Source organism: Vigna unguiculata, chromosome 10 (assembly GCF_037176805.1).
Source record: "Vigna unguiculata cultivar grain cowpea cultivar isolate G323 ecotype 2 chromosome 10, ASM3717680v1, whole genome shotgun sequence".
Classification (NCBI taxonomy): Eukaryota; Viridiplantae; Streptophyta; class Magnoliopsida; order Fabales; family Fabaceae; genus Vigna; species Vigna unguiculata.
This window is the reverse complement of record NC_140801.1, coordinates 20,027,695-20,043,614: the sequence shown is the minus strand read 5'-3', so window position 1 is coordinate 20,043,614 and position 15,920 is coordinate 20,027,695. Positions and strand designations below refer to the sequence as shown.

At 40.3% G+C, this 15,920-nt stretch overlaps 1 protein-coding gene across 2 annotated transcripts; it reads left to right on the top strand.

Moving 5' to 3' along the window:
- The first annotated feature begins 389 nt into the window (after window positions 1-389).
- Window positions 390-4,328, top strand: LOC114166006 (disease resistance protein RUN1-like). Of its 2 annotated transcripts, none has more exons than XM_028050662.2 (5): window positions 390-1,009; window positions 1,099-2,185; window positions 2,284-2,544; window positions 2,625-3,335; window positions 3,766-4,328. In XM_028050662.2, exons 1-5 carry the CDS (start codon window positions 525-527, stop codon window positions 4,213-4,215), a joined length of 2,994 nt encoding a protein of 997 aa, XP_027906463.1. In that variant the 5' UTR covers window positions 390-524; the 3' UTR covers window positions 4,216-4,328. The 2 variants fall into 2 exon arrangements, with proteins under 2 accessions (XP_027906463.1, XP_027906464.1); XM_028050663.2 differs by having other exon boundaries at window positions 862-1,009; window positions 1,176-2,185.
- Window positions 4,329-15,920: the final 11,592 nt, after the last annotated feature.

Sequence of the window (15,920 nt, the reverse complement as noted above, 5' to 3'; positions counted from 1 at the left end):
TATTTTATTTTAAAAGAGTTCACGGGTGTAGTGAGATTTATCTAAATTGCATTTATACTTTAATTTTTTCATTATTAGAATATCCACCGTAGAAGTTAATATGAAAAAAAAATTATTTAAATTGTTTTAAAATTTAAAAAGATACCTGTCATCAATAAAAATATATATAATAATATAATATTTTTAAAATAAAAAGTAAGTTCTTTGTGGAACATGATTTATTGACAACTATTAAATTTTCTGATACTACTTTATAACTTATTTTATTAGTTTTATATTTAATAATTTAATTTAATATTTTAGTATTATTTGATGGTGTTATGTGAATGTAAAAGAAAGCAGGTGTAAAAGTACCTTAGCTTTCTTTCTTAAATAAACGGCTAAAGTAAAAAGGTTCTGATGGTGGCTTCTACTGGTACAAGAAAATGTATTCATCTTTGGCGTCCTTTGAATAATTTTGTCGGGGTACGGATCATCTCTTTGACTGTGTTTTCTCTCCAAACACGACGTCAACCAATCCTTCCATGGAATTGGCGTCTTCATCATCCAAACTCCAACGGAAGTACGATGTGCTCATCAACTTTAATGGAGAAGACATCCGCAACAAATTTGTTTCTCATCTCGATTCTGTTCTTTCTTCTGCTGGGCTCACCACTTTCCTTCACCACCCGAATTCAGTGCCGCCAATGGATATCCAACAACCTATTCTCGATCTCTGTCGGGTGGCAATTGTTGTTTTCACCAAAACTTATTCTCAATCTGCTTGGTGTCTTCATGAGCTTCAACAAATCATCAAATGGCACCAAACATATTGCCGACATGTTCTGCCAGTATATTACGAAGTCGAGCCATCTGATGTACGTCTTCAGAAGGGTAATTTTGGAAAAGACTTAAAAACGACTGCACAGCAAACATTTTCAGGACAACAACTGGAGGATGGAATTTCCAGGTGGAGCCACGCACTGACGAAAGCAGCAAATTTCTTTGGATGGGATGAGAGCAATTACAGGTAAATCACTCAATCAGTAAGCTTATTTTAAGCTTGTACTTTAATTTGGCAATACATGACTTCTTCTATAATTGCTATTAAACTTGAAGGAGTGATGCTGAACTAGTGGACAAAATTGTTAAGAGCGTTCTTAATTTATCAGTCTTGTCTGCTACTAAATTTCCAGTTGGATTACAATCCCGCGTGGAAGACGTGATGCAAATTATAAACAATAAATCCACGAAAGTATGTATAATAGGGATAGGTGGACGGGAAGGATCTGGCAAAACCACCCTTGCCAAAGCCATCTACAATACAATTCATGGTACATTCATGGAGAAAAGCTTCATTAAAGATATTGCACAAGTTAGTCAAACAAGAGGGCACGTGCCTTTACAAGAACAACTTCTTTCAGATGTCCTAAAAACGAAGGTGGAAATACGTAGCGTTGAGATGGGAAGTAGAATGATTCGGGAAATACTTTCTGTGAAAAGGATGCTCATTGTACTTGATGATATGATCGAGAAGGGATCTCCATTTTTAGACCTAATAAGGAAAAGTGGTACATGGTTCGGTGCAGGAACTGTAATAATCATGACAACAAAAGAGGAAGGCCTACTGAGCATGCGTGAAGTTGATTTTGTTTTTCGGATAAAGCTAATGAACCCAAACGAGTCCCTTGAGCTCCTTAGTTGGCACGCCTTTAGGGAAGCAAAACCAAAGGAAGAGTACAATGACCTTGCGAAAGGAATAGTTACTCGTTGTCAAGGACTACCTCTAGCTCTTGAAGTCATTGGAAGTTATTTATATGAAAGGACTAAAGAAGAATGGAATAGAATATTCTTAAAATTAGATAAAATTCCTATGCTTCGTGAAGTTGATGGGATTTTTACAATAAGCTTCGATGGTTTAGGCAATCAAATGGAAAAATATTTATTCCTTGATCTATGTTCTTCCTTTATGGGTAAGGGTAGAGCCTCTGCTACGAATATCCTAAATAACTGTGGATTAGACGCTGATAGTGGAATAAGAGTTCTCATAGAGCGTAATCTCATACATGTTGAAAGGAACAACAAATTAGGAATGCATCCGTTGCTGCAAAAAATGGGAATGGAAATTATTTTTGACATTCCAAGAAAGGAACCCGAGGTAGTGTGGTTTGATAGGGATGCAGAATACGCACGGTCAGAGAATACGGTAACAACATTCTTTATCTACGGTTTTGAAACTTCTTTTTAAAGTGGTTGCTTTCTCATGTACGATATATTTCTTTTTCTTCGATCTTTTCGTCTCAGGGGACAAAAGTCATTCATAGATTGCCTGGGAAAATGTTTTTTAGCAGAAGAGATTTCTTCAAACCTTATCCTTTAGAGGTAAGAGACCCATCAAGACTGCTGAAACTTGCTGAAGATTCCGAGTACCTTTCTAAGAAATTGAGAAGGATCAATTTGCAAGGGTTTTCTCAAGAATACATACCTAACGCCTTTTATCTGCATGATGCTATAGTGATTAATTTAAAACACAGTCATCTCCGATTCTTCTGGAAACAACCCCAGGTTTTTATTTCGTTCCATTTTCTTTTGAAGTTAGTATTTGTTTTCACTTTTAACTATTTCGTTTTTTCATTTGCTTGAAGGATTTGACGTGGCTAAAAGTCCTTAATCTTAGTCACTCCAAGTACTTGATGGAAACCCCTGATTTTTCCAGACTACCAAGTCTTGAACAGCTCATTCTCAAAGATTGTCCAGGATTGTGTGAAGTACACCAATCTATTGGATGTCTCAACAATCTCATACTTCTAAATTTGAAGGATTGTACAAGTCTAAGCAATCTCCCTATAGAGATATATAAGTTGAAATCTTTAAAAACTCTAATTCTTTGTGGTTGTTCAAAAGTTGACCTATTGGAAAGAGACATATTGAAAATGGAATCCTTGATAATTCTAATTGCGCAAAATACAACTGTGAAACAAGTGCCTTTTTCAATTGTAAGCTCACAAAGCATTGGATATATATCCCTACGTCGATTTCAGGGATTGTCACATAATCTTTTTCCTTCTATCATTCGGTTTCGGATGCCACCAACATTGAATCCCCAATCTTATATTCATTCTTTCATGAATGTGGAGGATAATATTTGGCATGATATTGCACCATTTCTTAGCAACCTTGCACATCTTCGAAGTGTTTTGGTGCAATATGACGCAGAATTTCAACTATCTAAGCAAGTAAAAGCTATATTGGTCGAATATGGTGTAAATATTACAGAACCAGGAATTTTAAAGCATCAATTCAGGTCCTCTCTGATTGGTGTTGGAAGATACAGAGAACTTTTCAATATGTATCAGGTTCTTCTCTAGCTTTCCCTTTGTTTATTACCATCACTATCATTTTAGCTATTATTTTGAGCGAACTTAAAATAATCCTAGACTTTTAGTACCCTTCGCTTCTATGTGATTATAAGTAACCAAGTCATTATGCTTATACTATGTACTAGGAAATTGATTTCCACTTTTTTGCTTCACTTGCTATTGTTTTATTCCCAATGATAGAACTATAAACTGAAAGAGAAGAAAACAGAAATGCATTCTAAATTCCTAGGTACATGATGGTGATATATAGTCAACAAAACTATACACAAGATTTGTTTAAATTGATTATGTGTTACATTGTTGTTTGATTATAACTGTTCACTTTTGTAATTTTAATGATAAAATACTGATTTCAGAAAACAGTTTGGATAGAAAAATTACATAAATGACTAAGCTTTTGACACAGGTATTAGCGAGCAGCGAGTTGAGTGATGTTTCTCTCCCAGGTGACAATAATCCTTATTGGTTGGCCCATATGGGTGAGGGAGATTCTGTTTCTTTCACTGTGCCTCAGGATCGTGTCATGAAGGGAATGGCTTTATCTGTTGTCTATTTATCAACTTCCAAAACAATTGAACCTGAATTCACTTCTGTCTTTATTGTTAATTACACGAAGTGCACATGCCAGATACACAACCATGACACAGTAATTTCCTTTAATGATGAAGATTGGCATGGAATAATATCAAATTTAGAATCCGGAGACAAGGTGGAGATTTTCGTGACTGTTGTTCACGGATTGGTGGCCAAGAACACAGTTGTCTATTTGATATATGGCGAATCAAATGACTTTGAAAAAGTGCCTGAGCCAAAGAAAAATTCCCTCGTTAGATTCATAAAGAAAATTGCAATTTGAGTTCTAATAACTCATTTATCTTCTTTGTGAACATGAAGGTCGTTTTGGTTATGGAATTAACCGTAATATAGCTTATAGTTAAGAAATTCATGTTTATTTTACCAAGTTTCTCACTCCTCTCATTCTGCTTTTTTCACGGCTTCACTAGCTGTTTGTTGAATTAAAATAAAACTACATTATGAAATAAAGACAGTTGTTGTTCGATTTGTTATGTATTTTGGTTTGCTATATGCTAGGTAGTATCTGTTTTCGTTTAAACAAAATAAGCACCCTAAACTTACCCCTAAATGCAACTAGTTTCATTCTAACTTCTCGATTTAGACTGATTCTATATTTTATATATAATTTAAACATATAACTTTATTTTTTTTAATTTACATTTATAAGATTCATTATCGTTTCCAGTTTTGAGTTTTTACTATTATTTTAATTTTGTTTATATATCTTAAAATTATTGGATGTATACCATCACACTTGTATAGAACTAGTTTTTATACCTGTGTTGCACGAGACATTTTAAAATGTATTGTTATTATTACAAATATAAAATATAAATAAATGATTAAATAAAAACACTAAAATTAGAATTTAAAATTTTCATTATATTTAATATTATTACCTGCCTAACCATTATATATATTAAAAAAATTAAATAAAACTATATAATTTGATTTTTTTTTTAAATTTATACGTCTTAATTTATATTTTTAGTAAAAAAAACTTGTATAATTTAAATTATATAAAAATGATGACTACTTTTTCAAATATCTAAAGTTTTTAAAATAAAAATTATAAATTAGATAGTAATGTAAATGTTTGTATCCAAAAGTTAAATTTAATAAACACTTAATTATATTAAATTTATAACTAATATTCTTTAATTAATGTTAATATTTATCCTTTTTAGTAATTAAAATATATTAATTGCATAAATATTCGTTTAACTTTTACTCACAAAAATATTTAACAATTAAATGTTCTTATGAAAATAATTATGATATTTGTGCTTTGTTTGTTAAACTAAACCTACATTTTACCTTTTACTTACATAAATTCATTTATCCATTTAAAAAAATATTGTAAAAAATATATAAGTTAATTAATAACTATTAATTTTAATAAAATAATAATAATAATACAAATAATAATTATTATTTCAATATAATTAATTTCTTTATATAATTTTCTTTAAATATATAATCATGTATACTTATAAATAGAATATTTAATAAAAAGTTAAATAATATGAAAATAATTAAATAATTAATTGCAGTTATGTTTTATAACAAATTAATTAAAAATAGATAATATTATTTGTAACGTCCCATTTAATTTATAAACGCAATTAAAGGAACGCCACACATAAGATAGCATAACAACGCAGTCTTGGGGTTCGCAACATCACCCCTACAACACTAGGCACACCACGATGCCAACAGAAGCGGAATAACTGTTTAACTAGAAGTTTACAATCTAATAGCCTCGAATACAGGGGCCATAGCCCTAAAGAAATCATGACGAAAAGAAGTATAAGATCCATCCCAGATGGCTAAGCAGTGGATTCGCCATTCCCTTGTTGACCACGAGAACCTTGCCCATCTGCTCCCATCAACCAAGTTGATGATCATCGCAAGGAAGGACAGCCACATACAACACAACCATGCAACAAAACGGGTAAGCTAGAGCCAATAACAAATTCATCATACAGTCAAATATATTCTCATCATCTCAAATCCATATAACAACCAAACATGTTATGACTCCTCATTCAATACACTACGACTCAACTCGACTCATCCGGATACGTATAACTTAGTCGGATTCAGCGGACGCTTGCACTTGTGGTGGATACCTCTGCTCAACCCTGAGCTGCTCACCCCCGAGCTATGTGTTACAAGTGTTACGATGAAACAATTCTCCCTCACCACAAGGTTAGCCCTTAATGAATTTCAGGCCTCCTGCTACTCTCACCACAGGAGTCAGTCCGCTCTAAGTGAGACTAACTGGCCCCCTTAGAGTGTCAGGATACAGTCCTTACCTTGAATCCTTACTTAGTTATACAGATGGGGCACCACCATGGACACCCACTAACAGGGGCCATGGGATTACGTCCCGACCACTGAAGCGCAACCCCGGAGGTCTCACCTAGAGACCCCCAAGGAATTTATACGCTGACACGGACCAACATTCATAGCTCAGCAATAAACGAACATAAAATCGTGTTTACATTTCCATACCAACCCTTGAGATTAATTCCTCATACGCATCATGTTTTGAATCCATACCTCGGATCATCACCACCCCATGCATCTAGGGTCTCATCTCATATTAATCACGCATTCCTTTAATTTCAAACCACACATTCATTTCACATGCTAAGTCTCATACCAACCCATTCATCCACAATTCATGAATCATGCCAAAAATATACTCCACGCTCCATTATATACATGTTCATCATCAAACAATCATACTCAACCAACATGGATCACTCGGGAAAAAATCAAACATCCAAATCACAGCACTGTCTCGCCCAGCATCTCGCTCAGGCTGAGGGGTCTCGCTCAGGCGAGACGTGCTCGCTCAGGCGAGCCTCCCCCCTCGCCTAGGCGAGAGCGCCAAAAACAAGGGCATGGGCAACACGGGATCTCGCTTAAGCGAGATCCCTCTCGCTTGGGCGAGTTGCCTGCTCGCTCAAAAGTTGAGCGAGCCGCCCGGGCGACGTTTCGCGCAAAAAACTTAGCCGAGCTCCCTGTTTCATCTCGCCTAGGCGAGATGGACTCGCTTGGGCGAGATTAACAGGTCTCGCCACTGTTCTTCACTGTACAGCCATGTTTTTCCAATCGAACGACACATACAAAGCATTTCACGCATCAAAACGACAGATCCAACCATACAATTCAACAACCAACACAAAAACAGTTCTAAAAGAGTCAAAACTATAACCCTAACTTCCCGTACCTGGAATAAGCTAGCAAATGACCCAACACGCCCCCAACACCGAACGCACGAGCACAGCAGCTCAAGGAGCGAATGGCAGAACTGAAAAGGTAGCGAAACAGAGACACGATATGGGTTACTTGGGACTTTAGCTGTGAAATGAACGAAAGGAACAATGGAGACGGAAAGAGGCTAGCACAGTACTTACATGGAGTAGGGCACAACTTCGAGCTAGTTTGAAGATGGCGAAAAACCCTAACCCTAGCAGAGCTCTTGTGTGAGAGAGAATGGGTTGACGGCTGCTGCGTTTCTGTGAGAATGAAAGTGGGTGTGAGATTAGGGCAACATGACAGCTTTTATCCTATGGGCCGGCCTTTAGGCCCAAAACTGCAGGACAGCCCACTAACTTTAGGGCAGAAAAGAAATGGGGCCTTACATTCTCCCCAACAAGAAAATTTTCGACCTCGAAAATAAAGACTCACCAAACAAACAGATGTGGATGTGATTTTCTCATGTCCTCCTCTAACTCCCACGTCGAGTCACCCGTCCTCCGATCCCATATGACTTTGACAAGACTGACGATCTTTCCACGACGTTCCTCAACCTTGCTATCCTCAAGAGCGATGGGTGGTACTTCCACTGTGAGATCTTCCCTGATCCGTATATCCTCAGCCTCCAACACGTGGGCCGGATCAAACACATACTTTCTCAGCTGCGAGACATGGAAGACTGGATGTAGGTTCGCCAACTGCGGGGGTAAAGCTATCTCATAAGCTACTGGCCCAATCCTCCTCGTGATCTGATACGGGCCAAGGAACTTGGGTGAAAGCTTCCTTGAGCGGAGGGCCCTTCCCACACCCGTGGTTCGGGTCACCCTCAAGAATACATGGTCTCCCGCTGCAAACTCCAAAGGCCTCCTCCTGCGATCCGCATAGGCCTTCTGTCTACTCTGCGAAGCCAACATCCTGTCTCTCACCATCCTCACCTTCTCGGTGGTCTGCTCTAGCAACTCAGGTCCAACCAACACGGCCTCTCCCTCCTGATACCAGCAAAGAGGAGTCCTACACCTCCTGCCGTAAAGAGCCTCGTATGGCGCCATGCCAATGCTCGCGTGAAAGCTGTTGTTGTAGGTGAACTCTATCAAAGGCAATACCTCGTCCCAAGCACCCAGATGATCCAGTATGCAAGTTCTCAACAAATCTTCTAATGACTGGATCGTCCTCTCAGACTGGCCATCAGTCTGAGGGTGATAAGCTGAACTCATGGTGAGCTTGCTACCCATAGCACTCTGTAACGTCTGCCAAAACCGAGACGTGAACCGCGGGTCTCTGTCGGAAACTATACTCGAGGGCACCCCATGGAGTCTTACTATCTCTCTAATGTACAACTGGGCCAACTTGGCCATGGACATCCTCAAGTTCATCGCCAAAAAGTGAGCACTCTTGGTCAACCGATCCACTATCACCCAAATAGTGTCATGTCCTCTAAAAGTCTGTGGAAGATGAGTCACGAAGTCCATGGAGATGCTGTCCCATTTCCACACTGGTACCTCTAACGACTGTAGGATGCCACCGGGCCTCTGATGCTCCACCTTCGCCTTCTGACACGTTAAACAAGCTGATACAAACTGAGCCACATCTTTCTTCATCCCCTGCCACCAGAAAGTTTCCTTGAGGTCCTGGTACATCTTAGTCATGCCAGGATGCAAGCTAAGACGACTCTTGTGTCCCTCCTCAAGGATCAACTTTCTCACCTCAACATCACCCGGTATACATATTCTGCCTCGAAACCTCAGTATGTCATCATCACTTACGGTGAAGTCTCTGGCTTCCTCTGATCCAAGCTGTTCCCTAACCCTGTTCAGACCGGCATCCAACAACTGTTTCTCTCTGATCGAGTCCAAGAAGTCACTAGATATAGTAAGGGTGCTACACCTAATGGACTCGGACCCCAACTCCACCTGTATCCTCATGTCTCTGAACTTCTCTAGTAGTTCCACCTCCTTAATCATAAGGTGTGCAGTATGTACTGTCTTCCTACTCAGAGCATCTGCCACCACATTCGCCTTCCCTGGATGATACAGGAGCTCAAAATCATAATCCTTGAGGAATTCCATCCACCTCCTCTGCCTCATGTTTAGCTCCTTCTGATCAAACAAGTACTTTAAACTTTTGTGGTCGCTGAACACCCGAAACTGAGCACCATACAGGTAGTGCCTCCAGATCTTCAAGGCAAAAACTATAGCCGCCAATTCCAAGTCATGAGTGGGATAGTTACGCTCATGTACCTTAAGCTGCCTCGAAGCATATGCCACCGCCTTCTTTTCTTGCATCAGAACACAACCAAGTCCAAGATGAGACGCGTCGCAGTAGACCTCAAACGGTTTCCCCACGTCCGGAATTACCAATATAGGAGCACTCGTCAGTCTCCTCTTTAACTCTTGAAAACTCTCCTCACACTTGTCCGTCCAAGTGAAAGGTTGGTCTTTCCGGGTAAGCAAGGTCAGAGGTGCCACTATCTTGGAGAATCCTTCTATGAATCTCCTATAGTAGCCCGCTAACCCCACAAAGCTCCTTATCTCTGTGGCTGACTTGGGACTCTCCCACTTTAGCACTGCCTCGACCTTTGCCGGGTCCACTGCAATCCCCTGAGCAGATATCACATGCCCCAAAAACTGAACTTCATCCATCCAGAACTCACACTTGGATAACTTGGCATACAGTTGCTTCTCCCTCAAAACACCAAGCACCAACCTTAGGTGTTTCGCATGTTCCTCCTGAGTCCTGGAGTAGATAAGGATGTCGTCTATGAAGACCACGACAAACTTATCTAGGAAGGGTCGGAAGATCCTGTTCATATAGTCCATGAACACTGCTGGAGCGTTGGTCACACCAAACGGCATAACCACGTACTCATAGTGGCCGTACCTCAACCTGAAGGCTGTCTTCTGTACATCATCAGCCTTTACCAAAATTTGATGATAACCCGATCGCAGAACTATCTTCGAAAACACTGATGACCCATGCAACTGATCCATCAAGTCGTCAATCCTCGGGAGCGGATACTTATTCTTGATCGTCATCTTGTTTAGTTGCCTGTAGTCCACACACAGGCGCGAACTCCCATCCTTCTTCTTCACCAACAACACTGGCGCCCCCCAAGGCGAAGTACTGGGTCGGATGAACTGTTTCTCCATCAGATCTTCTATCTGTTTCTTGAGCTCTACCAACTCTGCCAGAGCCATGCGGTACGGGGCCATCGAGATCGGGCCTGTTACTGGGACTAGATCAATAGAGAACTCCACATCTCTACTGGGAGGCAACCCTGGTACCTCCTCCGGAAACACGTCCCCAAAATCCTGGACGACTGGTATCACCGACGTCGTCTCCCCTCTCTCCACCTCCATATGCGTGAAGACCATGTAACACTGCGCACCGTCCTGTAGTTCCCTTATGACACCCTGGGATGACACCAACTCAGGCTCCTCTGAGTCGGGAAACAGCAACTTCTTCTCTCGACAGTCTATCAGAATGCGATTGGCAGAGAGCCAATCCATTCCTAAGATCACCTCTAACTCCTGTAGAGGTAGGCAGATTAAGTTCACCCTGTACCTGCACCCCTCTACCTCCACCGGAAGCCTAACGCACAAGGACGACGTCCTGACCAAACCCGACGTCGGAGTAGACACCGCAAGCTCGCACTGCAGCTCGCGCACCGGTAGACTCAACCGTTCCACACATGCATTTGACACAAAAGAGTGTGTCACTCCAGAATCATACAGCACACACAAAGGTTCACCCGCTATCATGCATCGACCTATAACAAGATTACCTGAACCTGCAGCCTCTGCTCCGGTCATGGCATATACCCTGCCTGTCGCCTGAGGCCGGTTGCCTCTATCTCTCCGCTGGTGCTGGTGAGGAGTCTGAACTGGATGGCGTGCTGCTGCCCTAGCAAGGGTGGGACAATCCTTCCCAAAGTGGCCTTCCTTGCCACAGTTGTTGCACCGGCGGTAACCTTCCATACGCGGGCAGGCACTCCTCAGATGAGGGCCCCCACATATGTAGCACTGCACTCTACCCTGCTGGGGAGGAAGACCCCTAGACCCCTGAAGCTGATGAGGAGGTCTGTCATACGGTCTCCTCCGCTCGTCGTGTCTGGGCTTGGACCCAGATGGTCCACCAATCCTCTGAGGCTGGTGAGGCCGCTGACCCTCTACCTCGTTCTTCATCTTCTCCATTACCCTGGCCTTCTCCACCAGAGCGGCAAAGTCCTTGATGGACAAGGGTGCCACCATCAAGCGAATGTCGCCGCGGAGTCCATTCTCGAACTTGCGACATCTCCACTCCTCATCGAGTGGCAAGGTGTAGAAACGGCTGAGATGCTTGAACTTCTCAGCATAATCAGCTACTGACTTCCCTCCCTGTGTGAGCTGGAGGAACTCCACCTCCTTAGCATATCTGACGCTATCTGGGAAGTACTCGGAGAGAAATCTCCCCCTGAAGGCCTCCCAAGTCACTGGCTCGTCTCGCTCCTCCATGATGGACTTCATGCTAATCCACCAATGTTCAGCCTCTCCGGTTAGCATATAAACTGCAAACGCCAACCGGTTCTCTGTCGGGCACATCTTCGCATCGAAGATCCTCTCCAGGTCTTTCAGCCACTGGTCGGCTGCATCCGGGCTGGTCTTCCCATTGAACTTCACGGGATGGTGTTTCAGGAAGTCTTCTAGACTCCACTCTCTGACTGGCGGTCGTGGCTCGGGACCAAACACAGGGGCAGCCGCCCTGTTCTCCTCCAGCTGGCGAAGGGCCTCCATGTGTTGCCGATGAGCATCCTCGGCAGCCACCCTTGCAGCTTCCATCTGCTGCATCACCAACTGCTGCTGCTCCAGCGACGCCGCCTGTCGCTGCATGGATGCCTCATGCTGCTGCATCATTGCAGCACCCTGCTGCGCCATAGCCGCTACCATCGCCTCTATGGCTCTGGCGATATCTGGTACGTCCCCTTGGGATGATTGCGGAGTCCTACGAGGAGGTGCCATAGTCCACTGGCACACAGAAAATCACTTGGTCAGACTTGATAAAAGCAAGAATTTAACTAAGAATACTCAGAAGATACACAAAGAAAGCTAAGCGGACATCCAAGTCCACAGACCTAAGGAATGACCGCTCTGATACCATAAATGTAACGTCCCATTTAATTTATAAACGCAATTAAAGGAACGCCACACATAAGATAGCATAACAACGCAGTCTTGGGGTTCGCAACATCACCCCTACAACACTAGGCACACCACGATGCCAACAGAAGCGGAATAACTGTTTAACTAGAAGTTTACAATCTAATAGCCTCGAATACAGGGGCCATAGCCCTAAAGAAATCATGACGAAAAGAAGTATAAGATCCATCCCAGATGGCTAAGCAGTGGATTCGCCATTCCCTTGTTGACCACGAGAACCTTGCCCATCTGCTCCCATCAACCAAGTTGATGATCATCGCAAGGAAGGACAGCCACATACAACACAACCATGCAACAAAACGGGTAAGCTAGAGCCAATAACAAATTCATCATACAGTCAAATATATTCTCATCATCTCAAATCCATATAACAACCAAACATGTTATGACTCCTCATTCAATACACTACGACTCAACTCGACTCATCCGGATACGTATAACTTAGTCGGATTCAGTGGACGCTTGCACTTGTGGTGGATACCTCTGCTCAACCCTGAGCTGCTCACCCCCGAGCTATGTGTTACAAGTGTTACGATGAAACAATTCTCCCTCACCACAAGGTTAGCCCTTAATGAATTTCAGGCCTCCTGCTACTCTCACCACAGGAGTCAGTCCGCTCTAAGTGAGACTAACTGGCCCCCTTAGAGTGTCAGGATACAGTCCTTACCTTGAATCCTTACTTAGTTATACAGATGGGGCACCACCATGGACACCCACTAACAGGGGCCATGGGATTACGTCCCGACCACTGAAGCGCAACCCCGGAGGTCTCACCTAGAGACCCCCAAGGAATTTATACGCTGACACGGACCAACATTCATAGCTCAGCAATAAACGAACATAAAATCGTGTTTACATTTCCATACCAACCCTTGAGATTAATTCCTCATACGCATCATGTTTTGAATCCATACCTCGGATCATCACCACCCCATGCATCTAGGGTCTCATCTCATATTAATCACGCATTCCTTTAATTTCAAACCACACATTCATTTCACATGCTAAGTCTCATACCAACCCATTCATCCACAATTCATGAATCATGCCAAAAATATACTCCACGCTCCATTATATACATGTTCATCATCACACAATCATACTCAACCAACATGGATCACTCGGGAAAAAATCAAACATCCAAATCACAGCACTGTCTCGCCCAGCATCTCGCTCAGGCTGAGGGGTCTCGCTCAGGCGAGACGTGCTCGCTCAGGCGAGCCTCCCCCCTCGCCTAGGCGAGAGCGCCAAAAACAAGGGCATGGGCAACACGGGATCTCGCTTAAGCGAGATCCCTCTCGCTTGGGCGAGTTGCCTGCTCGCTCAAAAGTTGAGCGAGCCGCCCGGGCGATGTTTCGCGCAAAAAACTTAGGCGAGCTCCCTGTTTCATCTCGCCTAGGCGAGATGGACTCGCTTGGGCGAGATTAACAGGTCTCGCCACTGTTCTTCACTGTACAGCCATGTTTTTCCAATCGAACGACACATACAAAGCATTTCACGCATCAAAACGACAGATCCAACCATACAATTCAACAACCAACACAAAAACAGTTCTAAAAGAGTCAAAACTATAACCCTAACTTCCCGTACCTGGAATAAGCTAGCAAACGACCCAACACGCCCCCAACACCGAACGCACGAGCACAGCAGCTCAAGGAGCGAATGGCAGAACTGAAAAGGTAGCGAAACAGAGGCACGATATGGGTTACTTGGGACTTTAGCTGTGAAATGAACGAAAGGAACAATGGAGACGGAAAGAGGCTAGCACAGTACTTACATGGAGTAGGGCACAACTTCGAGCTAGTTTGAAGATGGCGAAAAACCCTAACCCTAGTAGAGCTCTTGTGTGAGAGAGAATGGGTTGACGGCTGCTGCGTTTCTGTGAGAATGAAAGTGGGTGTGAGATTAGGGCAACATGACAGCTTTTATCCTATGGGCCGGCCTTTAGGCCCAAAACTGCAGGGCAGCCCACTAACTTTAGGGCAGAAAAGAAATGGGGCCTTACATTATTTTTATAGTAATATTAAATATAATAATGAATTATATTATTAATAATATAATATACCAATTAATATTGAACTGAATTTATAAACATAAATTATATTGAAATCTACGTCTTTTAAAGTTACGTTTAATATAATTATTACTATATATTGGAAAAACATTTATTTCCTACCTTTTTTTTTCAGATTCATCAGTATGGTGTTTTGATGTTTTTGAGGAAGAAGGGTTCATCCAAGCTTTATAATTTAAAAAAAATCTAAAATTGTGTATTCTTACTAATACAGATAAGATAAGTCGATTTTTAGCTGGGTTCCATGATTTGATTAGTTGAGTTTCCAGTAACCCATTTATAATATTTATTTTTTTATTTTATAATTATTTTTTTTGAATCGATTTTGGATCTCTTGGTTTGTTTCATGAATGTTAGTAGTGGTAGAAGGATTGGTCTTATTATAAATAGAATGATTGTCGGCGGAACAATAAGAATGATTGTATTAAAGAGTTATTTTACACAGGGTACGTCCAATGAAACAATAAATTCGGCCTCTTAATCTTAGCTATACAATAAGTTGTAATAAAAAAATCACACCGATTTAATTAGATGAATTTTTTAAAATATATAAAATGAGGGAAACTTATATTTTTACAATATATGTAAATACAATATATTTAAAATATGCAATTGAATAATCTTATATAGAAAAAAATATATTTATAATATCTTTTGTTTACAAAAAATAATATAAAAATTGCAAACTCATAGTAACGTAACAATAAAATTTGAATATAAAAAATAAAATAAAACATGAATACAAATATATATATATATATATATATATATATATATATATATATATATATATATATATATATATATATATATAAATAAAATATTAAAGAAATTATTAATTAATGTAGAAGCCTAGATTGATTTCAAATATCATAAATAATAAGATTTTTAATATAATAATTAACTTAAAGATTTCTTTACGTAAAAAAAACATATTTGAATATTTGTTTTTAGGAATCTAATATAATAAAATTAAGTTTTTCAGGAAAGAAACATATAGAAATTCTAAATTTTCTAAAAATTTATTTCATGGAAAAAAAATATATATTTGAAGTCATAAAAAAATAACTATTAATATATTTTTTAGATCCTAATTTAATATAAATTTAATTTTTTTTCAAAATTTTAGAGAACTATCTTAAGTGTTGCTTGAATGTAGCTACATTTCACCTACAGACAAAATTTCTCCTAAAGTCTCGCCACAAAATATTTGTTGGCTTAAAATCATAATTATTCATTTTTTTTGTCAATTTCTTTAGGCTTTAATTTTGAAGTCCATATCTTTGAATATATAACAAAAAATTGTAGAGAAAAGTTATTTTTTGTATAAGAAATAATGAAATAAAACAAAATTATAACAAAAATAGGAAACAAAAATGATTGTAAATTCTCCTCTAGAATTTCTTCCACATACCATTAAGGATACCTCATTGTTAACAATCAAAAAGG